Consider the following 27446-nt stretch of genomic DNA (forward strand, 5'->3'; position numbering starts at 1 on the left):
AATGCAAATTGCCTGTGAAGTATTCATAACCAATTATAAACTAAAGTAAAAGCTGAACATAGAATTTACAAATTATCTAGATTGTGCATCTCTTCTTCTACAGTTTTTACCTGGCTGTTGACCAGTTATTAAAAGCTGCATACAGATTGAGGAAATAGGGAAACAATTTTGTGTCTGATTTTTAAAAGGCAAAAGCTTGAAATTAACATCATAGCACTCTAGTTATTTATGGATTAAATGTTTCATGTTTGTCCCCTATGCATGTTAACCTTTGTTACAGAAACTTAGAGAGGTTTCTTCTTTGAGTATGTATCTCAGTTTGTTTTCTGAAATTTAAATAAAGGCATATAAAGATGGATCTTAGTGGGCACACACTTTTCCTTTAAAAACTAAAAATGTAAATGACTGAAGAAATTATGGACAAATCCATTGAAACGATTCAGAATCCTCTTTCATTTTTGGCAATAAATCAGTCAGTAATCTAGTTTGTCACAAAGGAGACTTCTCTCTGTAGATCAGTTAGGGTAAAGCTGGAACTCCTTTTTCACCCCACTGTTGATTCATAGTGTCATGGCTCCTTTCCCTTCCTTTGAGAAGTGTCTGCCTCAGTCCCAGGCCAAAGCGCTGCTATTACCCTCAAGCAGTGCGGTTGTCCATGGTTTCAAATATTGCCCAGGTCAGACTGTCAGTTCAGCTATGTGTTCTCTTCAGTGAACTTCAGCCAGCCTGGATCTGACGTTTTCGTAAGAACAGGGTATTAAAATATTCCCTGTATGTGTTTGAGGTTTACACTCACTGCTCAGTTATTTAAGAAACTTTTTAGAACCACTGCTCCATCTTTAAAGTGTCTGCAGACAGGTGTCATAGATGGATCGTCCAAGAGCGTCAGAGGCCATCAAAGCATTATTTGCAAAGTCAAAGCACTTTAGTGATGCTATTCCCAGAATGCAAGCCCAAACCTTTGTAGGTCATCTGGTTCAACTCTCTATCTAATTCAAGAATTCCTTCTCTACTATTCATGGAAGGAGGAATGAGAGGGAAAGAGCATGGCATTTCTGAAATCGAAAGACCTTGGCCTGAGTCCTGGTTCCCGCTCATTCAACTTTTATGTTACCTTTAATCTTAGCCAAAATTCAAACCATTTGAAGCTCCATTACACATGTAAGTAGTTGGATATAGAGTAAGTGTTTAATAATATAATCTTGAATAAATAAACATAACAATAGCATCAGTCTCTCAGAGTCCTTACAGTTTTCAAAATCATTCCACGACCCCCTGGTAACCACTATTCTACTTTCCATTTCTGTGAATTTGACTGTTCTGGGTACCTCAAATAAGTAGAATCACATTTCTGTTATCCTCTGTCTGTCTGAGTCTGACTTTTTTCACTTACCATAGTCTTCAAGGTTCACCCATGCTGTGGACTAAATAATAATCTATTGTATGTATATACCACATTTTGTTATCCATTCATCTGCCAAATGACATGTGAGCTGTTTCCGCCTTTTGGCTATGGTGAATAATTGCAGCCATGAATATGGATGTGTAAATATCTGCTCAGGTCCCTGCTGTCAGTTATTTTAGGTATATGCCCAGAAGTGAAATTGCTGGACCATAATCATAGTTTGTCTTTATTTAAGAACTACCATACCATTTTCCACAGCAGCTGCACCATATTATATTCCCATAAGCAATGCACAAGGAGTTTTGATTTCTCTACATTATTGCCAATATTTGTTCTTTTTTGTCTCTTTTGTTTTGTTTTGCTTTGCTTTTGATAATAACCATCTCTTAGGTATGAAGTGTGTTCTTTTTTTTAAAAGGGCCCCCCAAAACCTAGTCTTGTCTGGACTGAAATCTGATTCCAGCTGCACCATGGTATATGGTCAATCTACTCAACTTCTCTAGGCATTTTTCCTCTCATTTGTGAAATGTTGATAATAATTGGCCCACCTCTAGAATTGTTTTGACAATTTGGTGAAATAATGTATGTCAAACCTTTAAGTACCTTTGCTTAGGAAGTAGCAGTACCTTTTGTTAATATTTATTTACACATCTTTCTTCTATGCTATATTTTGAGCTCCTCACTTATATTTTCATCAACAAAACCTAGTGTGGGACCTGATGCACAGCTGGTATTTAATAAATGTTTAATAGCTGAGCTTAAAGTAAATATATAGAACATAGGCAGCAGTTTTTTCAGCCACCGTGCAAGGAGTCAAAGTTCTTTAGTGCAGAAACACGGAAAGCACCTATCAGAACTTTGCTGCTCTGCAACTCACTGTGTGCAGTTCATTTCTTATCAGTATATTAAAATCTTTACTGCTCTCCTTCTCTGAGTCTCACTCATGCCCAGCAAATGGTTCTATTTTCCCATAAAGCTGTAAATCAGAGAACCTGTCTGGTTATTGCTGTAGACAAATATTTGTACAGGGTAGACTCTACCTGTCTTTCGCTGACAAGAATCTGGTGCCCCAAAGGACATGAGCTTTAGGATACTGCCTCACCTGAGCTAATTTCCACTTGCATGTATCACATGTGACATTAAAGCCGGCAATATTTGTGTATCCCCTTTCAAGGTGCACCTTTGGATTCATAAAAACCCTAAACTGTATCTGAAATTTGGGGTGTGTGCATCTGACAATACATGCATTTCCAAGGGACACAGATAACTTTTATTAGAATCTCAAAGAGAATGTATGACCAAAAATGGATTAGAAGTGAAGGCCTGGGGCATTAGATCCATTATCAAGCCAGAGCCTTAAGGTTAGGGAAAGAAATAGAGATCTTTGTACAAATTGTGATATAGTTCAGATCTTAGGCAAGACAGAACCTCAACTACGAGGTCTAAGCCACAGACTCCGCTGACCAGCTCACAGTGTCATGGACCTGACAGGATAATGTAAGTCCCCTTTAAGCTCCCTCTACCTCCACAGGTTGATCCAGAGCCTGAGTATCAATCCTAAAGATGGCAGCAAAGTCATAAGAGCTGGGGGATATTCCAAGAGCCACGTAAGGATCACACTCTTGAGACCTTACCTGTTTGGCTACAGACAACCAGAGCCACTAGAAGAATAAGGATATCAAATTGAAAATTCCTGAAGTATCCAGAATAGTATGAGAACATACACTTAACATCTCTCAGGTCCACTTAAACATAACAAAGTCTTGTTTATGCTTTTCTCTATTATTGTGTCTTGATCTATATGAACTTTGAAATTGTGCATCTTTAATATAGGACTGATAAAATACTGCTTGAAAAAAAGTAAGCTAATATTCACTAAAAAAAGGAAGAAAACCCAAGATGTAAACCAAAAATAGTGTATCTGTACATATCATAGAGATAGTACTTATTTTTAGAAAGTTGAAGTTACTTTGTTTAGTCTGTAGTCTGTATAAATAAAAAGCATCTCTACTTCTACAAGCCAGGTCAAATGGACATGGCTATTGAGTTCTGTGCTTATAGAAATGAGCTGGATGTTTCACTCCCTAACTACAATAAAATTATCTGAGGTGACCATAGGATGTCATCGCCTTTATTTAAAATTTTTATAAATAGAAAAATACTTTAAATGCATTTTTAAAATTTCAAAGAATTCTAACATTTTTTTTTACCCTAGAAGGAAAATTTCTAAGTCTAGAGGGCTTTGACTTGGTTTCCTCTGATTTTCACTATTCCCATGCTAACCATTGTCGCCATGATTCTCATCCCCAGAAATCTGAACAGAGTCTGAACAAAGTCTACTTCTGTTTATTTCCCCTACAGAGTTGAGATAGGCAGGGATTTGTAAAGAGAAGGGAAAAACAATATAAATAAACATGAAACGCAAGAAGTATACATACGGATGGGCTTTTAAGTTACAGATTTTACACACAACCATTCCTAGTTCTCTAGAACAGTCCACACCCCTTCTACATACCACACAGACCTAAGGAAGGGGCACAACTTCACAGGCACCTGGTCCAGCTCCTTCCCTGACAGTTCCCAGCCTGATCCCCAAAGGGTCAGTGCATATTATTTCTTACTATGTGGACACCTTAACCTCTATGCAACCAAATCCCAGAGATCTTAACTTAGTTGGTCATACAAAGTTGATTACTTTTTAAACTGTAATCCGGCTCCCTGTGTACAGGTCTAAGACTACAATAATTTCTTAACTGCAAGTAAACATGACTTCCAATCAGTAAGAAATATACTTACATAAGTAGCAGGGGCAGGGATCAATGGAGGACATTGGGATCAATCCACCACAATGTCAGGGTGCTCATTCATTTCCCTTTCTGATAGAGATTGCGAATATGCTTTTCAAAAAGAACATTTTGCATTTGTTTCCTATTAAGTGCAACTCTTGCAGCAACCTCCTATAATGTGAGGGACCCTGGGGAACTGCTCTGACCAAAATCTTTCCTTGTTCATGACATTCTGTTTTGGAAATGTATTCTCTCACTTAAGACCTTTTGAGTTTAAAATCACCATAGAAAACACAGATGTGACTGGAAGAAGTTAATGTATTAAACCATTTTCTGCCATAAAACACATTGATGTGAATTTGTTTCAAGATGGTTGACTAGCCAAGGTTAGAAAAATTTGGAAATTGGGTTAGAAACTGGAGAGATGCATCCTAGGCAATCTGGAGTGATCTCCAAAGTGGGGTAGCCAAGAAATATCGTTAAGAAACCACAAACTTGGAAAAGAGAGACTACTGTAAGAGATGAAATGAATATTTCACAGATTTGTCAATCAACTGCAATCTTGACCTCTAGTTTCCCTAAAACAAGCAAGAGCTTTCACAAAGCAACATGTTATTTTAAAACAATATCTGAGATGGCCATGCAATTATGCACAGTTTAGTAGGAAAGGGGAAGGACCTCAGCAGGAAGAGCCAGAGATCAGGGTATAAAGCTGTGAGAGGAGAAGTGACTACTTGCTTGAAAATATTCTTAGGTGTCCTGGTCTGCCGCTGAGCTGCAGCCTTCAAACTCCAGCTGCAAGGGAAGCATTTTCTGAACCTCTTTGGAGACAATCCATGACCCCAAAATCCTCCCCTTGAACTCTGTCCAGAGGCTTGGTACTGGCCCAAGGAGAAAGTCTGATTTAGTTTCTGGAAAGGAAGAACTTGCTGGGGAAGTTTTAAGATTGACATGATAGTGACAAATCTGGAACCTCTTGGCTTTGGTGCATAGCTCTTGGACCACCTTAGGAATGCGGTGCTGTCCCCACAAGTGTTACAAAATTGTATTTCTCTGGAGTTCTTTTTAAAACACGTTTCTCTTTTTCTAAAAAAAAAAGGTTAATTTTAACAAAGACATAGGGGCAGTCTTGGAAAATTATAGGGAAACCCAAAAGAGCATGTTATACATGTCAACTGCCTCAGTCATCGAAAAGGTATTTGTGTTTGCTTTATAAAAAGGAAATAGTAAAAAATACTCCTATAAGCTTAAAGCAATTATGTACCACAGCTAAGAACAGATAGGATTTGTTTAAACTGCAAATGCATTTCACAAATATTCTACCTCTTTTTTCTTCCAAAACTTTCTTTTTATTATTTTCTAATGTGAGTAATTAGTTGGAAAATGGCACAGTTTAAAATTCTGTTACAAGCAATGAAGAGAAAAGAAATAAGATTTAATGACATGTAAATAATGTTCTATTATGCTTACATCCTTTTGATTTGTTAATGCCTTTGTTTCCTATAACATACAGAACAGTATCACAGCCTGTGTAGTGTAACAGACAGTTTAGCGGCAATCTTGCTTTTTCTTACGCTGTATATAATACACATTTTCCATCCCCATGGCAGATAGCACTTGTGTCACTCTTGCCTTTATTTCTATTCTTCCTTCTGGAAATCTCAGCCACTTCTAACAGAAGTTACATAAGGAATACTGCAAAGCAGTGCTTCTCTAAGTGTGATTCTCAGACTAGCAGCACCAACATCATATGGGGACTTGTTAGAAATGCCAGTCCTCAGCTCCTACCTTAGACCTACTGGGTCAGAAACTCTGAGGGTGAAGCCAGGCAACCTGTGTTCCAATAAGCCCTGCAGGGGATTCTGATATGTGCTGGCCTTTCAAAGCCAGTGGCTTAAAGGGACCACGGAGCAAAGATTTTCATGTGCCTCAAAGCTATGAGCCTTTCTTCACCCCCTTCTCCAACCACTCTGTATGAAGGTTTTCTCCTCTTATATCATATACCTGAGTGTGATTTTTTCCTTGATTTTCAAACAATGACGTTTTTTTCCCACATAGGAGTATAATCATCATGTAGATCACATGAAATAAAATAACTTCATGTGCTCCTCTGCTGAGATGTCACATTTTATGTGGTAATAAAATAGCATTCAAAGGGAAGCACAAGAGCTGTATTCACATGACGTGTCTGTCGTCTCACGGAAACTGTGGAAATGGCTCTTGTTCCTCTTGTAAGTTTTTAAGTGTGAGATATTTAAGAAAAACTTTTTAGATAATTTTATTACAAAAATGTTATATGCTCATTATAACCATCAAACAGTGTACATGAAAATCAAGTGAAAGTTAATAGTCTCTCTCATCTCTCCTTTCCAGCATGTTCCCTTCATGGCAACAATGATACCAGACTGGTGTTTATCCTTCCACTGACTCTTCACTGAGTGAATAAGCTGAAGGGGTTTTACATACAAAATCAGGATCACGTTATGTTGTTGCTCTGCAATTTACTTTTTACACTTAAAACATCACAAAAACAATTGCCTAATATCATTGTTTCTTCTATCCATCTTCAGATTGTTTTGAAATGCCTTCTCTTGTAAACTGATTCAATTAGCATCCTTGTTCATATATTTCAAATTACTTTTGTTAAGTTTTCCATAGCATGAAATTCTAAAAAATGAGATTTGGGAGCCCAATTCTTTGTTCACTTATAATTCAAAAAAGTGCTCTAAACTAACGGTTGTAGCACTTTATGTTTCCATGAGGAATATTATCAAGGTTTATAATTTTGCCCTCATGGTCTCTCATTGTTTTGATTTCCATTTTTCTACACCATGGTCACACAGAACATCGTTTCACTCACTATTGGCCTTTGGTGAACAAAGAGTCTAAAAATTCTTCTTCTGGAGGCAAAGGGGAACAGTGACTTCTTTTTGTTCCAGAGGATGAAGGGTATGGGGGGGTTTCTCCTTGCCTTAACTGTGTGAATTAACAAGTTCTGCTCAAAGTGGCAGTTCTTCTGCTGGTCTGCAGGAGTTGACAGGCTACACTCTGGAAGTTGGCTGAGGCAAATTTTCTTCAAAGACCGAAAGGTATCTCCTGGGCTTAACTGATTTTACCCATTCACGGAGCCAAGGGTTCTGAGCTTCTCACCTCAGACTAGACTAGGCCCTTGCCTTCCCCCTGGTTCTGTGAACACTGATGCCTGCACCTGTTTGTTCTGAAGACTTTGTAGCTTGGAGCACTCCTCCCACCCCCCTGTCCTTGCTTATTGGTTGAATCTTGCCAACAGGACACTGGCAAAGAGAGGGGGTCATGGATGTGCAACCAGATTGTCATCTTTCCCAGTGTCTTATGTTTTCTTCACCCGTGTGTTCAGAGATTATGGCCACAGTCATTCTCCATGAATTTACAAATTAGTAAATCCAGGATCCCTTGAAGCTGAAGAGGAAGAATTTTTTAAATATAAAAGTTGATCAACTGTTTACAAATTTATTAAGAATAAATCACTATTGAAGTCTATTAAATGATTTCCTGATTCTTCTAAATGCTACTCCTAAAGCAAAAGTCCTTTTTACGATGGGCAGAACACTGTGGCATGAAGACCATATTTGGCTTTTCCGGCCTGCAATGTGAGAAATTCCTTTTGCCATAATATTAGGGAGGCTGTGTCCAGCCAAGCAGGGTTCACTTTCTTAAGTCACAGAGGTTTATCAGGTCAGGCAAAGTTTCAAAATCACTTAATCTCACCTTTCATCATCCATTACAGTGTAGCTGAAGATGTCTAATTCTAGATTTATGTGCCTGTAATTTTTTCATGTTGCTCTGAAGTGAGGCACTTGTAAGTTTACTCCCCAGATAATCCTGTGTTTCTAGAATATAGAAGTTACTCTTTGTCATAACTGCTGTGGTATAGTCTGTAAAGCAGATACTATAACTTCATCTGGAGATCCCCACTGTTTTACAGACTGATGACAACCTAACCAATCTCTAATATAAGCTCAGCCTCATCTCTGAGGACAGTTTTCCTCTTAGGCCACTCACTGCCTCACCTGTCCACCTATCTCCCCTTAGGTGGATCTCTTAGCTGTAGGAGCTGTTCTCCTCCATCTTTTGGCTGCAGAGGGAGGGTAGAGGGCCAACTTCAGAGCCAAGCAGCACCTGTTGCTGCCAGTACTGTGCCCAGAAGCTGAGCACCCACACCTTCCCAGCCTTCTCCAGCAGCCCTCTCTCCATATGCCCCTCAGCTGGCACTGCAGGGTGGCTAATGCCTGGGCTAACTTGATACTCTCAGTTCTGTCACAACTTACGATCTATTAAAAATTGAAACTTAAATTTATTCTCCAGTAAGTAGGTTTCAGGTTTCTGGTACTAAGATTAGACTATGTCTTAGGTAAAATGATGGTATCTCTCTCTTGAAAATGGTGTACTAAGATGCTGGCACATCTTCCAGAGATGAGATGTTTCCTAGCTTAGTGTATATCAAAGCAGTCTTCCTTGAATAAAAATGTTATTCCAGAACATACAGTCCTGGTTCACAACAACATAAACAATTTAAAGGAAACTAGAAATATCTAAGACTGAAAGAGTAGATTTGAAGCCCTTGAATGCCAGACACTGGTATTTGCATTTTTTTGTAAATTAGAGGGAAGCTGTTGAAAGTTAGCAAACCAGGAGTGGGCTGATTGGAACTGGGCTTCTGGGCTAGTGTTCTCTCAGTAGGATTTGAGCTGGTTTGGAGGGGACAGAGGCTGAGGCAGTGAGGCCAGGTAGGATGCAACTTTATATCAGCAGGTGCGAGGCAATGGCTATGAAAAGGAGAAGGAAGGAAGGCATGCCAGAGGTGTGTGGATATGGCATTGATAGCACTCATGCACAGGAGCTGAAGGACAGGGAGGAAAAGAGAACTCCAAGCCTGTGGGCTGAGACCCTGCTCCTCCAAGACGGTGGCAACATTAACCAAGACAGGGCAAGCAGGAGAAAAATCATGAGTTCATTTGCAAGAAAAGCTCACAGTGTGCTCAAGTCACTCTATTTAGTGCTGAAAGACTGAGTAGATGAGTTTTAGTTACAGGAGTAAAATTTTCACAGATATGCCTTGAAAGGACCTAAATCTGTGTGAGTAGCAGATGGAGCACTAGACAGCTTTTACTACCTGCACGAACAGAAATTTTGCTGTGCTGTGCTTCCTGCATGGGCCACCAGGAGGTGGAAAGAAGTGGGCAAATAGTTTTTAACTCAGTTAGTAATAAACTTGAGTGCCTCTCATTAGCAGCAAAAGCAACAAGGGCTACCTGAAGCACAAGTGTTGAGAAAGACAAATGTTCCCTGTACTCTTTCTTTAAATTGTGAGAAGACGGACCTGCCACAAAATACCGACCACAGTGACAAAGCAAACTTGTGTAGACTCAACAGCCCTTCTATAACAAAACTCACATCAGAATCAATCTGACACCATCATGCTATTGTGCCATAGGAGAAATAAAGCTGAACAGTACACATGAAGGACTTTATAGGTAATCATTTCACCAACACACACATTTTTGATTCATCTTAATCATTTCATCTCATGCATCTGTTGTTGACATTAACATTGGTATTTTCTTCAAAACAATATATGATATGTTATCTGCTATAAAATCCAATGAAACAAATGGATGACTAATTAAAACTTAGAAAATTCAGTAAGGTCACTAGATGAAATAATAATACAGAAAAATCCCTTCCTATATCAACTAGAATCATGAAAAATAGCCAAAGAACAACACTCTTTACAGTAATGATGAAACTATTAGGTCTTCATTTTATTTCAATGACTTTCTTCTGCTTTCATTGTTTCCCCCAACACATATACACACACACACACTCTGGATTATTTCCAGCTCAAGACGAAGATAATTTCTCAGAATCTCCTTCCCTAAATGTGTCAATCCAATCATGCCCAGGGCTGAAATTCATCTCTTTTCACCATTTAGTCAGTTTCCTCCTCAAAAATCCATCTACCAACACCACCAGTCTCTAACACCACTTAATGAATCTTTGAGAAGTCCCCCTGCTCCCTGTGTGTGGTGGGCTAAATAATGGCCCCCAAAGATGCCCATGTCCCAATCTTAAGAATCTATAAATGTGTTACTCTACAAGATAAACTTTGTAGATGTGATTAAATTAAGGAACATGAGATGAAAAGATTATTCTGGATTATATAGGTGGCCTGACATAATCAATCACAAGGTTCCTTATAAAAGGAAGGCAGAAGAGCATAGAAAGAGAAGATGTTAAACTAGTGGCTTTAAAGATGGAGAATGGGCCAGGAGCCAAGAAATGCAGGCCAGGAGCCTAGAAATTAAAAAAGGGAAGGAATCAGATCTCCACCAGCGCCTCCAGAAGGAATACATACAGCCTTGTCAACACATTGATTTTAGCTGTTTAGTTTCATTTCAGACTTGTGGTCACCAGAAGTGTTAAGAGAAAAATTTGTGTTGCTGTAAGCTACTAATAATTTGTTACAACAGCAATAAGAAAGTACTATAATATCTGTATGCGTCATTTGCCATAAACTGCAGACCATGAAGCCGTGGACTGCCTTGCCAGAGCAGCTGTCACATGATCCATCAATGCAAACCTCAGGGTGACAGTAGCTGGAGAACTAAGAGCACTAGCACTCAGGGAGGAAAGGATAAAGCGGATCCAAGTGGAGCTTCTTGCAGCACACCCCCACTGCATCTCAGGCATTGTGCTAAATGCTTTTTAGATGTTCTCTGTAACTTTTCCTCCTTTATTATCTTTTAGGTATACAATACTTGTCTTCTTGGTGGTCTTTGATTGTGAGGTCATTATTTGTGGGAGTCCTGAATTCTAAATTGAGTACTCTTTACTTCAGAGAGGTCAGTAGCCAGTGAACATCACCAACCATGGACCATTTCAGTTCCCCTGAGAGTCTTGGATCAGCAAGAGAGTCATGGGTCATATTCCAATGGCCCAAGGCTCAGAATAGTGATTGATACCCTCTCTCAGGATGATGCCACACCTGCCCCTAAGTCAAGCTTTCAGTGTTTTTGGTTTTGTTTTGGTTTAGGAGGAAGAGGATGCATTTCCTGTAAGAATCAGTTACCATTTGCATGGCCAACATTTTCTCCAAGATCTCTCCAGGGTCTGGTGATTCTACAAATGTGAAATGGTGGCCAAGGGGGTGGTGCTATGAAGTTGGGGGAAGCAGATGGATTTAAAATATATTTAGGAGAAAGAAACTATTACACTTGCTAGTGATTTGATGTAACTCTGGGGGGATAATATGTTCCTAGCCCAGAGCAAGTTAACCTTTGAAGCCAAAATCAGTCAAAGGGAGAAATAAAATGGGAAAAATCCATCTATTGCTTATGAGCAGTCATCTGTTCCTACTTGCCCTTGTCTCTTATGACTCAGCTGCAAAAGACCCCACCACATATCTCCAGTCCAGGTGCTGTTCACTCTCCACCACCCTTGTAATCATCTATTGATATGGAGATGGACTACTTCTCTCCACCCCTTGCAAACACCTATTCATGTGGAGATGGACTAAGGCTAGGCAAGAGATTCTGGAAATAATTTCAATTTTACCCACAGCCGATGTGTAGATTTTATGAAGGGAAATACTCAAGCAGCACTCTAGAATTCTTACTCAAGAAATAGGGAAGGTGGTAGTGCCACTTACAGAAGGAATCCTGGGAGGAAGAGATGTGGAGGATGAGAAAGAGGAGCTACATGTTGGACTTGTTAACTTTGCTCACTTCTATTTTAATCTGAAATAAAACTTTAATGTTGAGCAACCAATTTCGATCCTGAATTTTTACTTTGTGGATCAATGAAAAAAGGTCAGATGTGTCTTTTAAACACTAGTATGCCTTTTGTCAGGGAACACTGGAATTTCATCATATAAATAAAATCTGTTTGGCTTGATTTTCTATCTAAGATATGAAAAGTTAGTGCATATTTCAAACAAGTAAGGTTAAAGAAGATAAAAGACAGCAAAATCTTGAGGATTAAAGATGGCATCTTGAGAGGTGAGACAGAGGCTTCCTCCTAAAACCACATATAATACAAAAATAAAATTAATACAACTAACCCTGAAAGAGCAGCAGGAAAGAGGACTGCACCAAACTGGATATATCTGGAGAAAAGAATAATGAACTAAAGCCATGGCCCAGCAGGACCGAAGCCCCTCCCCCACCCCAGCTCACCAGTGACAGGAAGAGAAATGGAACAGGGAGGGAGTGGAGGCTGTGACTGCTGCATACCTACATCTGGAAACTGCTCTGAGAGCACAAACCTTCATTGCATGGTGCTTTCATGGTACTCTCATAATTAGGGGGTTGCAAAGCTAAGACACGCAGAATACCTGGAGAGACTGAAATTCAAGCCACTTGCGGAAAGCAGGGACCCATATCCGGCTGCTCTGAGAAAAAAGAAAAGTGGGCAGTCTGAGAGACTTCCAAACAGCAAAAGGGCTGCTAAAGGGGCAAGGATTGCACAGAGCTTACTGCTCAGGAGAAAGAACAGGTAGACAAAATTGTCTTGGTGCACTCTACCCAGCAGTTTGGGAACTTTCACGATCTTCAGGCGCTCCAGCTCCCTGGATGGCTACACAGCTCCAAGGACCCCCTCCATGATACACAGCCTACTGTACCTTTCTTCTGGCCAGCCCCACCTGGCTTGGAAACCAGCAAACCCTACCCTGACATTAGGCCAGCCAGAGGGAAGCCCCTTCTACAGCAACTACAAATGCAAAGCATAAAGGCTTATACCTGTGTGCTCAGCCCACTGAATCTGGCAGTGGAGACAGGCATAGCAGCCAGGAAGCAGGAAACAGCTCTTTCCTCTCCCCAGGCATCAGCACCACTCCCCTGAAACCCCCAATATTGTTTCACAGGCTGAGCAGCTCCAGAGAGTAGAGCTTCTGGGCACTAGAGGGTGCCATATACAAATATGAAACACCAAAGGAAGCTGGTTCAAAATAAAATTATCAATACACCACCTGAGAAAGATTCAAATGAAATCGACCTCATGAATCTTCCTGAAAGGGATTTCAAAATAAAAATCATTAACATGCTCACGGAGATGCAGACAAATATTCAAGAACTCAGTAATGAATTCCAGTTGGAGAGCCAATCATTATGGAACCAAGTATGAGAAATGAAAAATACAATAAGTTTTAAAAGCAGATTAGATAAGGTGGAAGAGATGATAAATGAAATAGAAAATAGAGAAGAGGAACACAAAGAAGCTGAGACACGGAGAGAAAAAAGGGTCTCTAAGAATGAAAAAATATTGAGAGAACTGTGTGACCAATCGAAATGGAACAATATTTGCATTATAGGGGTACCAGAAGAAAAAGAGAGAGAAAAAGGGATAGAAAGTGTCTTTGATTAGGTAATTGCTGAAAACTTCCCCGATGTGGGGAAGGAGATAGTCTCTCAGGCCATGAAGATACACAGATCTCCCAACAAAAGGGACCCAAGGAAGACAATGCCAACACAAGGATAAGAACAAACTATTGAAAGCAGCCAGAGACACAAATAAGATCATATACAAAAGAAAGTCCATCAGGCTATCATCAGATTTCTTAGCAGAAACCTTACAAGCCAGAAGGGAGTGGCATGAAGTATTTAATGCAATGAAGGAGAAAGGCTTTGAACCAAGAATACTTTATCTGGCAAGATTATCATTTAAATTTGAAGGAGGAATTAAACAATTTCCAGATAAGCAAAAGCTGAGAGAATTTATCTCCCACAAATGGTCTCTACAGTTTACTTTGGAGGGACTGCTATAGATTGAAGTGTTCCTAAGGTTTAATAGCTGTCACCAGAGGTAATAAAACCACAATAAAGAAAGTAGACCAGCTAATTATGAAGCAAATGAAAAATTAAATGAACTATCCCCAAAGTCAGTCAAGGGATAGACAAAGAATACAGAATATGATACCTAATATATAAAGAATGGAGGAGGAAGAAAAAGGAGGAGAAAAAGAAAAGAACATTTAGATTGTGTTTGTAACAGCATATTAAGTGACTTAAGTTAGACAGATAGTAAGGAAATTAACCTTGAAACTTTGATAACCACAAATTTAAAGCCTGCAATGGCAATAAGTACATACCTACTGATAATCACCCTAAATGTAAATGGTCTGAATGCACCAATCAAAAGACATAGAGTCACTGAATGGATAAAAAAAGAAGACCCATCTATATGCTGTCCACAAGAGACTCAGTTTAAACCCAAAGACATACAGTGAAGGGATGGAAAAAGATATTTCATGCAACTAACAGAGAGAAAAAAGCAGGAGTTGCAGTACTTGTATCAGACAAAATTGACGTCAAAACACAGAAAGTGACAAGAGACAAAGAAGGACATTACATAATGATAAAGGGGTCAATCCAACAAGAAGATATAACCATTATAAATATCTATGCACCCAACAGAGGAGCACCTACATATGTGAAACAAATACTAACAGAAATAAAAGAGGAAATAGAATTCAATGCAGTCATTCTAGGATACTTCAACATACCACTCACTCCAAAGGACAGATCAACCAGACAGAAAATAAGTAAGGAGAGAGAGGCACTGAACAACACATTAGAACAGATGGACCTAACAGACATCTACAGAACTCTACCCTCAAAAGCAGCAGAAGACACATTCTTCTCAAGTACACATGGAACATTTTCAAGAATAGATCATAAACTAGGTCACAAAAAGAGCCTCAGCAAATTCAAGATTAAAATTGTACCAACCAGTTTCTCACACCACAAAGGTATGAAACTAGAAATAAATTACACAAAGAAAATGAAAAATCACGTAAACACATGGAGGCTTCACAACATGCTCCTAAGTACCCAATGGATCAATGACCAAATAAAAACAGAGATCAAGCAATATATGGAGACAGATGACAACAATAATTCAATACCGCAAAATCTTTGAGACACAGCGAAGGCCGTGCTAAGAGGAAAGTATATTGCAATACAGGCCTACCTCAGGAAAGAACAATTCCATATAAGCAGTCTATACTCATGAATAATGAAACTAGAAAAAGAAGAACAAATGAGGCCCAAAGTCTGAAGAAGGAGGTACATAATAAAGATCAGAGCAAAAATAAATAAAATCAAGAGGAATAAGACGAGAAAAAATCAATGAAAGCAAGAGCTGCTTCTTCGAGAAAATAAACAAAATAGATGAATCCCTAGCCAGACTTATAAAGAAAAAAAGAGAGTCTTCACACATAAACATAATCAGAAATGGGAAAAATCACTACAGACACCACAGAAATACAAAGAATTATTAGAGACTACTATGATAATTTATACGCTAACAAACTGGATAAGCTAGAAGAAATGGACAACTTTCTAGAAAAATACAAACTTTCAGGGCTGACCAAGAAAGAAACAGAAAATCTGAACACACCAATTACCAGCGATGAAATTGAATTGGCGATCAAAAAACTACCTAAGAACAAAACTCCCACACCAGATGGCTTCACTGCTGAATTTTATCAAACATGTAGTGAAGACCTAATACCCATCCTCCTTAAAGTTTTCCAAAGAGTAGAAGAGGGAATACTTCCAAACTCATTCTATGAGGCCAGCATCACTCTAAAACCAAAACCAGGCAGAGACACCACCAAAAAGGAAAATTGGGACAGACCAATATCCCTGATGAACATAGATGCAAAAATACTCAACAAAATATTAGCAAACCGAATTCAAAATACATCAAAAAGATCATCCATCATGAACAAGTAAGATTTATTCCAAGGATGCAAGGATGGTACAACATTAAAAAATCCATCAACATCATCCACCACATCAACAAAAAGAAGGACAAAAACCACATGATCATCTCCATAGATGCTGAAAAAGCATTTGACAAAATTCAACATCAATTTATGATAAAAACTCTCAACAAAATGGGTAAAGAGGGCAAATACCTCCACATAATAAAGGCCATATATGACAACCCCGCAGCCAACATTATATTTAACAGCAAGAAGCTGAAATCTTTCCCTTTAAGATTGGGAACAAGACAAGGATGCCTACTCTCCCCACTTCTATTCAACATAGTACTGGAGGTCCTAGCCATGGCAATCAGACAACACAAAAAATAAAAGGCATCCAGATTGGCAAGGAAGAAGTTAAACTGTCCCTGTTTGCAGATGACATGATATTGTACATAAAAAACCCTAAAGAATCCACTCCAAAACTATTAGATCTAATATCTGAATTCAGCAAAGTTGCAGAATACAAAATTAATATGCAGAAATCTGCAGCATTCCTATATACTAACAATGAACTAGCAGAAAGAGAAATCAGGAAAACAATTCTATTCACAGTTGCATCACAAAGAATTAAAATACCTAGGAATAAACCTAACCAAGGAAGTGAAAGACCTATACTCTGAAAACTACAAGACACTCATGAGAGAAATTAAAGAAGATACCAATAAATGGAAACACATCCTGTGCTCATGGATAGGAAGATTCAGTATTGTTAAAATGGCCATCCTGCCTAAAGTAATCTACCAATTCAATGCAATGCCTATCAAAATACCTATAGCATTCTTCCATGAACTAAAGAAAATAGTTCTAAAATTCATATGGAACCACAAAAGACCCCGAATAGCCAAAGCAATCCTGAGAAGGAAGAATAAAGTTGGGTGGATTATGCTCCCCAAATTCAAGCTCTACTACACAGCCACCGTAATTGAGACAATTTGGTACTGACACAAGAACAGAACCATAGACCAATGGAACAGACTAGAGAGCCCAGATATAAACCCAACCATATATGGTCAATTAATATATGATAAAGGAGCCATGGACATACAATGGGGAAATGACAGCCTCTTCAATAACTGGTGTTGACAAAACTGGATAGCTACATGCAAGAGAATGAAACTGGATTATTGTTTAATACCATACTCAAAAGTAAACTCAAAATGGATCAAAGACCTGAATGTAATCATGAAACCATAAAACTCTTAGAAGACAACATAGGCAAAAATCTTCTGAATATAAGCATGAGCAACTTCTTCCTGAACACATCTCCTTAAGCAAGGGAAACAAAAGCAAAAATAAACACATGGGACTACATCAAACTAAAAAGTTTCTGTATGACAAATGACACCATCAACAGAACTAAAAGGCATCCTACAGTATGGGAGAATATATTTGTAAACAACATATCTAACAAGGGGTTAACATCCAAAATATATAAAGAACTCACATGCCTGAACACCCAAAAAGCAAACAACCCTTTTAAAAAATGGGCAGAGGATATAAAGAGATAATTCGCCAAAGAAGAAATTCAGATGGTCAACAGACACATGAAAAGATACTCCACATCACTAATCATCAGGGAAATGCAAATTAAAACCACAATGATATATCACCTCACACCAGTAAGGATGGCCAGCACTGAAAAGACTAAGAACAAAAAATGCTGGCAAGGATGTGGAGAAAGGGGAACCCTCTTACACCTCTGGTGGGAATGTAAGCTAGTTCAACCATTGTGGAAAGCAGTATGGAGGTTCCTCAAGAAACTAAAAATAGAAATACCATTTGACCTGGGAATCCCACTCCTTGGATTTACCCAAAGAATACAACTTCTCAGATTCAAAAAGACTTACGCACCCCTATGTTTATCATAGACTATTTACAATAGCCAAGAAATGGAGGCAACCTAAGTGTCCATCAGTAGATGAATGGATAAAGAAGAGGTGGTACATACACAATATACACAATGGAATACTATTCAGCCATAAGAAAGAAACAAATCCTACCATTTGCAACAACATGGGTGGAGCTGGAGGATATTATGCTCAGTGAAATAAGCCGGGTGGAGAAAGACAAGCACCAAATGATTTCCCTCATTTGTGGAGTATAACAACAAAGCAAAACTGAAGGAACAAAACAGCAGCAGACTCACAGACTCCAAGAAGGGCCTAGTCGTTACCAAAGGGGAGGAGTGTGGGAGGGAGAAGCGGATTGAGGGGTATTATGTTTAGTACACATGGTGTGGGGCATCACGGGGAAAACAGTGTAGCATAGAAAAGGCAAACAGTGGATCTGTGGCATCTTACTACACTGACAGACAGTGACTGAATTCGGGTATGGGTGGGGACTTGATAATATGGGTAAATGCAGTAACCACATGGTTTTTTCATGTGAAACCTTCATAAGAGTGTATATCAATAATACCTTAATAAAAAAATTTTTTTAATGACAGCAATATCTCACGGTTATCTCATAGTTTTTAACTTTTTGGAAGGTGTGGGTAAAATTGTAATATTCCCAGAATATATTGCCTGGCTTTAGTACATCTGCATATCAACAGCTGTTTCTCAAGGGTGGAGAGAAGTTCATCTCCACATCAGTGGGTAATTACTTGGGCAGCCAAGGGCTTATCTGAACCTGAGAGGTTAGGGGGAGGTCCTGGCTTGCTTCTGCCGCAGCAGGAGAAAGATATGGCCCTGGACTGCAATTTGTAAGCAGTAAATGGGTTTTAAATTTATTTCTCCCTTTGATTTTGGTTTTAGAGATATTTTTCCCTGGGATTTCCTTTCCCCAGACCTATAGAAGGATTTATGGGAGAAGGACTATGAGATTTGTCCCAAAGACTGGCTGTCAAAGATTTAATGGATTATAAATTGTTCTTCCTGTATCTTTAGCTCTTGTCTTGTTTTTTAATTTCTTCTTTTTAACCAAATGCTACAGGTAGGAAACCTAATCTGTGTGGAGTATCAGCACATGTTCTCCCCTTTCCTCCAAGGAATTTGGTCCCTTCTTTGGTGTATTATTGTATACAATACCAATAGGGTAATTTGAACCAGTTGTGTTTATCTTAGGACTTGATCCTCAGAGGATCATCTCAATGTTCCAGCATATCTACAGGAGGCCGTTGCTCAGAGGTAGCACATGTGCCCACGTTATCTTGGTCCTTGGTAGAATGAGCTTTGTTATAATCCCCACTAAGTAGTCAACATGAGGCAAACTACCACTGCAAGCAGCTTCCACTGGTTCTCGCAAAGATGAAGAGAAACAGAAAATAACGCCTCACAAAACTGGTCTTCTGTTTTTCCAGCTCCCTTTTCTGCCTCACTTCTATCTCCATGTCAGCCTTTCTTTAGTTTGAGGTTGCAGCGTCTTCCTCCTTTCAAATCCTCTCCACGAATTAAAATAAGAAAGGTTCTGATGTTCATCATTTACATGTGGTTGAACCTCATTTTTATTTATATGTTAGCTATTTAGGCTGTTTCTATTTTTAAGTGTCACTTGAATTTCCCCAGGTCTCATCCATCAACCTATAAGGACAAATTAAGTCACTTATTCCTTGATCTGACCTGGTATATTCACTACACTCCACCCCAATCAAAACCTCATCTCAGCTCATCTGTGAAGTCCTTCAAGGTGTTTCATATGCTCAGAAATAAGTCCATTTATGTTCTTCTGTCTGGCCTTCCTGTTTTGGCCTTACCTCCAAAGTAATTCAAAAGAGTTGCTGCCCCCACTCCCTTGGCTGCTGCTAACCTCTATGAGAATGCTTCTTCTCTGACTGGTTACAATCTGTAGGTTGATTCCTAAGGTATCAAGTGACACTTCAGTTCTCCAGATCTGTGTCTCGGGTGTTATGTGGTGGTTTGTAAACTTAAAGGCTAAATGTCCCCTAAATTGTTGCAATTTGTCAGCTGGGTCCTCAAGCAACTTTGCTCTGGCCTCTGATCTCAGAAAATCCATCTTGAAGAAACTTCCTTGGTTTCTATCTGCCATATTTGCTTTTTTATTTTTTTTAAGAATAAAATGAACTTACTGGTACAGTTAAAACCTTTAATCTACACCTTCCATTCTCTTTCCCTTTTTTGCTTCTTAGAGGCCACCAAAATCACTAGAAATGGTGGTTACTTTTCTCTGTTACAACTTCATGATATAGATTCATAAATTATATGCTTCATTGCTATACATATTTTAAACTTTATTTAATTGGTATTAGACTATATGCATTGTTCTCCAATTTAACTTTTTTTGTTTATGTTTTCTGAGATGTATCTGTGTTGAGTCATATAGTTCTGTTCATACTCCCACTGTATTGGCAATGTCACAATGCATTTTTCCATTCTCCTGTTGGTTGATATTAAGGGTTTTTTTTGCTATTAACTACTATAAAGAATGCTTCGATAATTGTTTTTTCTTTTTAAAGTAATTTGAAGCAATTGTAAATGTGAAAATCTTAGAATAAGGAGGTGTTCTTCAGAGACCACAGTTATAGTTGTCACTGAAGGTCATAGTATTGGGGTGGGGTAGAGTTTGGGAGAAGAGTAGTAAGAAGAATTACTTTCCTGGAATATTCGCTCCTTTCTTCTTATCTTTTCCCAAACTCTAGCAACTTTTTGCATCCTCGCTTTCTGCCACCAATATTCTCATGTACTGCCCAATCCCAAACCCCCCCAGTCTCTGACAGTGGAAAAGCCTGCTTTTGGAATTAGGCAGATTTGAGTTAAAATACTGCATCTACTTCTTTGAAAGCTTGAACAAAGTTGTATAACCCATATAAACTTCAGTTTTCTCATCCATAAAGTTAAAATGATATTAATAACTTTATAGTGTTATTGTGAGGAGTGAGAGATAATATCTGCGGCTGGACTTTTCCCACAGAGAGATACAGTGTCCCCTCCTGCTGAATCTCAGGGTCTCTCTACATTTCTCCAGCAGTGCAATCAACTTTTGAAAATCAGGGTCAGGCCTCCAAAAGAGTGTTCCTAGAGATAGGAAGTAAAAATTGTCTGTCTTAGGGCCTCAGCCTGGAAACTGGTGCAGTCTTTTCCACCACAGCCTGCTAGACAAAGCAGCCTCAGATAACTCCTAACTGATTTCAGTCATACACGGTTTCCTTCCTTCAAACCTGTTGTTTCCCATTGCATTTAATAAAATATCTTTATACATGTAAAACTCTGAATGATTGTTTCCTGTCTATTTCTCTAAACTCATCTCATACCTCTTTCCCCTTGTTCACTATGTTTCAGCTCTGTTTTAGTCCTTTTGCATGTTAACAGACTACCCCAAAATTCCATGGCTTAAAATAACTATTTATTAGTTCCCACAATTCAGTGGTGCGGGTGTGGTGGGGCATAGGAGGATTGTTCTACTGGTTTTGCCTGGATTCACTAATGCAGCTGTATTTAACTAGAGGGTTGGCAGGAAGATACATTCAGCTGGGATGACCAGGCTTTGCTCTCCATGTGGTATTTCCAGTTGAAGGAGGCAAGACCCATCAGAGCTTTCTGTCATGACTCATCTGTGTTCTAAACAAATGCTTATCAAGCCTGTGCTTGTGTTGTTTTCTGATGTCCCATCAGCCAAAAAAGTCATTTGGCCAAGCCCAGAGTCAATGTGTGAGGGGCCACAGAAGGACGTGGATACAAGAGGCAGAATTCACTGGGGGCCATTAGTGTGACAAGACCCCAAGGCCTGGTTTTATTCTTTGGAATGTGCCACATTCTTTTCTTTTTCTACCTTAAGGTCTTTGCATAGTTTATTCCTTTACTCATTCAACAAATATTTAGACGCCCACAGATATCAGACAAAATGCTCAGGGCTCACATGAAGCTTTCCTTCTAAAGGGGAGGAAACACACAATAAGCAGGTATAAAAGTAAACGACATAATTTTAGATGGTAACCAGAAGTCTGAAGAAATAAATCAGGGTAGTGGGTAGGAAGTAGAGAAGCTAAGTTTAGCAGGTCAGGATGACCTGCTGAGGGGGGGTGGCACTGGATCTGAAATCCAGAGGACGAGAAGGAGCCAGGCATGTGGCGTTATAGCAAGAAGTGTTCCAGATAGAAGCAGCAGCTCACACAAGGCCACACTGCCATCTGTCCTCCCTGCCATTTCTTCTCTGTATAGCTATGCCCACTCTTCTCAGCTTGCAGATCACTGCTTTTAGTGGGCTTTCTCAGTTTGCCTAAAGTCGCCCCTTCCTGCCCTTACCATACCCCACCAAGTTTACTCCATTAGAATTTACAGATCTTAGTGATTTACTTGTTTGCTTATTTATTATAAGTCCCCAATATATTATAATACCCATGAAAATAGGACCATGTCTATAGGCTTCTTGAATATTTTAATAGAACTATGATTACTCAACATTCGGAAATCATTGATAAATGGATTAACATAGTCCACAGGCTGAAACTGTGGCCACAAGATGCCTGAAGTGGGAAGCTTCTGGTGTCCGGTTCCTGGTGGTCCAGGCTGCTTTTGCCTTTCTCTCTCCAGGCTGCATTTGGAGCAAGTCCACTGTGCAGGTTGTTTTGGGGGTTCATTTTCAGAGGCTCATTGGCATTTTCCTGACTCTGAGTTTAGTTCAGCTCTGCCCTGTCTCACTGAACAGGTTTAAATAAATTTAAATCCCAGAGAGAAAGCTTTGAGGGTGCCCTTTTTTCCTTAAAGAACTCTCTTGGGATTCTAACAAAATTCCTACCTTTTTCTCCTACTACCCTCAAATTCTTCATGAAAGAAGAAAAGATTTAACTCTATTTCATTAGATGGCACCTCCCTTGAACAATGATAGCAGCTGTCAATTGCAGTGTACTTATCAGGTACCAGACATGTGAAACATACTATCATTAACCTTCACTACAATCTTTCAAGGTAGGAACTCTTTCCCAGTTTTTCAGATGAGGAAAAGAACCACAGGTTTACAGAGGCACAAGCAACTTCCACGTTGTATCCAAGGAGTAAATGGTAGAGCAGGTGTTCAGACTCTCAAAGTCTAAATCTGATGGTCTTCCTACCACCCACATTGCCATCATGTTGACCCACTCAACATATGGGAAGGAAATACAAGTCCAGTGTGCCTTTCTTCCAGCCCTGAAACCCCAAAATTTCTGAAATCCACAAGTTTTTCTGCAAAAACAAACTTGACCTCACCTGACCTGAACTTATTTGTGAGCAGTACTTAACCTGAACTGGACTGAAAGGACTTATAGTCCTTATTTATTCCACTCACTATGACTATTCATACATTTTGCTACAAAAAAATAATAATGTGTTAAATTACAGGATGCTCCTCCAGGCCCCAGTAAGGATATTACTTATATAATTATACACTGTGTTGCTCTTATAAGATCTGAAAAATTCTGAATTCTGAAGCACATGTGGCACCAGGGGTTTGAGATAAGCAACTGGGAATCTGTAATAAGTTAAAGGTGTGAATGACTTTACAGTTCAAAAGCATTTTAAAAGCTCAAGGAATTTTTTTCTTTGTCTCTCAAGTACAAAGAGGAATTTAGGGGATTATTTTAAATGAGCTTTATTTTCTTACTTTCTATAAAGCACCTTCATTCTGTGATTTCAGAGTATTAACTATACTTGATCCAAACAGAAGTTTTGGATTATTTGTTCTTGCAAAAAGACATTTAATTTTAAAATTAAATAAAATGAAAAAGAGGAAAACACTTTTAAGAAGCATCAATATTTTTCAGATATCTTTTAAGTTTTAATTTCTTAAAATAATGGCTTAGAAGAACTTAACACTAAAGTGAATATACTAAATGAATCAACTACTAAAAGTGTATTCTAAAATTGTGGTTAAATTTGGGAAATATAAGGATATAATAATAAGAGTGTCTTGTGTTTATACATCAATTAACATTTAATAAAGCATTTTCATCTGTTCTCATATATAATAATAATAATTATTATAAGAGAATTATTATTTACTGAGGGCTTTTCTTTCATCAGGCACTGTATATTATATTCATCATTACTGATTCTCACAACTCTAATGTAGATATTATTTCTATTTTTCAGATAAGGAAATTGAGATTCAATGAGCTAAAATATTTGTTTCCAATTGCAGAAACAGAGGGTTAGCATGAGTAAATGGGGGGCCAAGCTCTCCATGGCACATCACAACAACGTCTTCTGAGGCCACCATATCCTAAGGATAAACTTCAGTGAAGTCAGTCATGTAGAAGACATATTCTTTCTGATAGTCTATTCTTATTAACATTATACAATACAATTCAATGTGTTTTTAATCTTAACACTCCTGAATGTGGTGGAAAGACACCTTTAGCTGGAGGCACAAGATGTAGGATAAAATATCAAACTTCAGAGTATGACTTCAGGCAAGTGACAAACTATTTATGAAATGAAATCCACATATTGTCATGGGAATTACACCAGTTAACAGAAGGAGTCAATGCCAGGGAAGGAAGTCACGCAAGTCATGGTGTGCAGAGGGTCTTGATCTTCCAATAATAGAGGCAAAAAGATTTGACCTGCACATACCATATAAATGTGACTTACTCCCACAATAAGTTTAGTTTTTTGTTTTCCAATCAAATAACTAAAATGTACATATATATTTAAAGGTAAAAAAATGTAAACAACCTTTAAAAGGAAATGAGTGTTTAAGGTAAATGCATTTGGTAACCTTCTCATTAAACTTCAAAGGTTTTTTATTTAAATATACTCAACCTTAATCTTACATTAAAGAAAAACAGCACCGGAGTGACGTGAAGGCTACTAACCCTTCATTTGCAGCTATGAGCTTTCTGCATTTAGCAACCAGTAATCTAGCTGATCTATTGCATTTCTTGCTCTCAAACCTATTCTCAGAGCAAACCTTCTCTCTCCATGTTAAACAGAAAGGGGACTTTGGAGAGCTACTCATCAGTGCGCTGAGAGTTCTTGTCTCTCCTCCACCCCCACTGCCAACAAGTCAGGTGTTCACCACCTTAGAAAATCTCTCTTCTCTGTCATCTCAGTGACTCCCATGGGTGACTCTAGCTGGACTCTGCATTTGATATCATACAAGCATGCCTTGTCCTATAAGCTATTTGCTAACTTTTACTTTGTGTATATGTAAGGAAACATATACTTTTAAAAGAGACCTAAAAACAAGATTGTCTCAACAAGATTTTTGGTTCAACCCATTTAGTGGAAGTTAAGAATGGACTTCACTTAAACGTGCTATTCTGGGTGTATCAGAAAGATGACTTTCTTGTTGCCAATCTCCTCATTAAAAAGCTGAAATCTAAAAAAATAAAACAAATTAACTAAGTAAACAGGAACAATATAAAGAACAAACTGGTTGCCATGGGGGGGAATGGGTGAAATAGATGAAGGGGATAAGGGGGTACAAACTTCCAGTTACCAAATAAACAAGTCACAGGGATAAAAGTTCAGCACAGGGAATATACTCAATAATACTATAACATCTTCGTTACACTTATTGATGTAACTTATTGTGGGGAGCATTTCATAATGTATGGAACTGTTGAATCACTATGTTGTACACCTGAAACCTATATAATATTGTATATCAACTTCACCTCTATTGTTTGAAAAAGAGAAAAAAGTAAGCTGCCATCTTCACCTCTCCTATCTGTATTTTTCCCCTTCAAAAAAAAATGTATATGTCATATTTGCCTCCATCTAAGGTTTTACTTGAATCTTAGTATAATGTAAGGCCAATAATGTGAAAGGCCATTAAAAGAAACAAATATCTATACATTTATCAGGTGTTTATATCAGACTCTTTTTCACTTATATCCAGTAGTGCTTCTCTTAGTGTCCAATGAAATATGCCATTAATGTCAACATTGTTTATAATGACTAGAAGTAATCTAAATGTCCATCAACTGGGAATGACTAAATAAACAATGACAAGTGATAGAATAGAATATTATAAAGTCCAAAAAAACCCTTTATATAGTGAGATGGCCAAATTCTAACATGTTAAGAGGAAAAGGGGTCAAAAGGGTGTGTATCATACATTTTTTAAAAGAGAAAGCAATATGCAGTTATTTCCATGTATATACATCAAAATCTCTCTAGAAGAATATGAGAGACATTGATAACTTTGGTTCTTTCTGGGACAGAGGACAGGAGGGAAATATTTTTACTTTATACCCTTTTATAACATCGAATTTAAAAACACATGAATATATTACTTATTCAAAAAACTAAATTTATAAATAAAAATACCCACAAGTGGTTTTTCACAATATGGAAAACCTCAAAATGTAAATGCTATCCAAGACAGCTGAGTTCCAAGTGCAGAGCCTCGTTAGTTATTAGTGTAGCACATAATGTATGGCTCACGTTCTTCTGACTTTCACTTTTTTCACATTTAGACCAGATGTCCCCCACACTTCGGGCCCCTGGAGGACACAGGCGGGCTTTGTGCCCGGCTCACGCCAGCAGCCTTCACCTCCTCTTACTTGGGCTCCTGGACAGTATTTTTTCCTGAGCTGAAACTCTCAACCTGTTGTCCAAGCAGTCATCTGAGCCTCAACCAATGTTCTGTAGCAGGTCGTGGAGCAGTGTAGATAAGTGGGCCCTGGACTAGAAGCTGGGCTGAGCTGGGAGCAGGGACGGGCAGAGCAGAGCATGGGCCCTGAGGAGGGCAGCAGCCAGTGTCTGTGATGGAAGGCCAGCCCCAAGTCACAGGCAAGGTCAGAGTCCAGGTGGGAAGCACTGGGGCTGCTCGGATGGGCCCACACAGAACTGAAGCCAGACATACGGGTGTAGGTGTGACATTCAAGTGGGCACTAGATACAGAATTCAGCTTTCAGAAAAGACAGTCTCACACATGTCCACTCTGGCATTCCGCTAGATTGGCTTTAAGCACTTTTCCTGCTAAGGACAAATAAAAAAGAGAGGCAGGATTCTGTAAGTGCCACTTTGTAACATGTAGTAAGGCTGAATGTGATTCTCTCTGAACATTCAGGCTCTCTGGCTCAAATGTTATCCCCTAAGAAGTCATGGGTCAATGAAATCACTACAAACTTTCCCCATCTATCCCTGGAGTTGGGTTGAATGATGTCAGAGGAAGCCCTGATGTTTAATGAGGCAGGTTGGTGACATCAATGGCAGCGTGTGAGTAACTGTGAGTTACAAAGCAATCCATAGCTATTTCAACAACTGGTGCCCAACTGCCATGGCACCATTTGTTTTGTTCCTTGTTCATATTATGAGGAAGGGATTAAGTTGTGCTTGATTTAGCTTCACTAGACACTACAATTCAAGTCCTCTGTCAGTCGCTGCATTTCAGTCCTAGTGAATTTAACAGCAGTGCTAAACTCTCTCAGCTGCATCCATTTATCGTCAATCTTTGCACTGGTACAACAGCAGACTTACAAGTAACAAATCATGTATGAGGTCCTCACCTCTAGGTTCTCTGCAGAGGTAATGAAAAGGACTGGATTTCAAGTTCACTTTTG

General features: G+C 38.8%; 1 protein-coding gene across 1 annotated transcript in view; it reads left to right on the plus strand.

The window, feature by feature from the left end:
* The first annotated feature begins 8992 nt into the window (after positions 1 to 8992).
* The window catches only part of LOC118932043 (carbonic anhydrase 1-like), a 56643-nt gene continuing 38189 nt past the window's right edge, over positions 8993 to 27446 (plus strand). The window contains 2 exon segments of the mRNA XM_057499327.1: positions 8993 to 9157; positions 26358 to 26459. Of these exon segments, the coding sequence (XP_057355310.1) occupies positions 8993 to 9157; positions 26358 to 26459 (267 nt within the window).

This window comes from Manis pentadactyla, chromosome 3 (genome assembly GCF_030020395.1).
Source record: "Manis pentadactyla isolate mManPen7 chromosome 3, mManPen7.hap1, whole genome shotgun sequence".
Lineage (NCBI taxonomy): Eukaryota > Metazoa > Chordata > Mammalia > Pholidota > Manidae > Manis > Manis pentadactyla.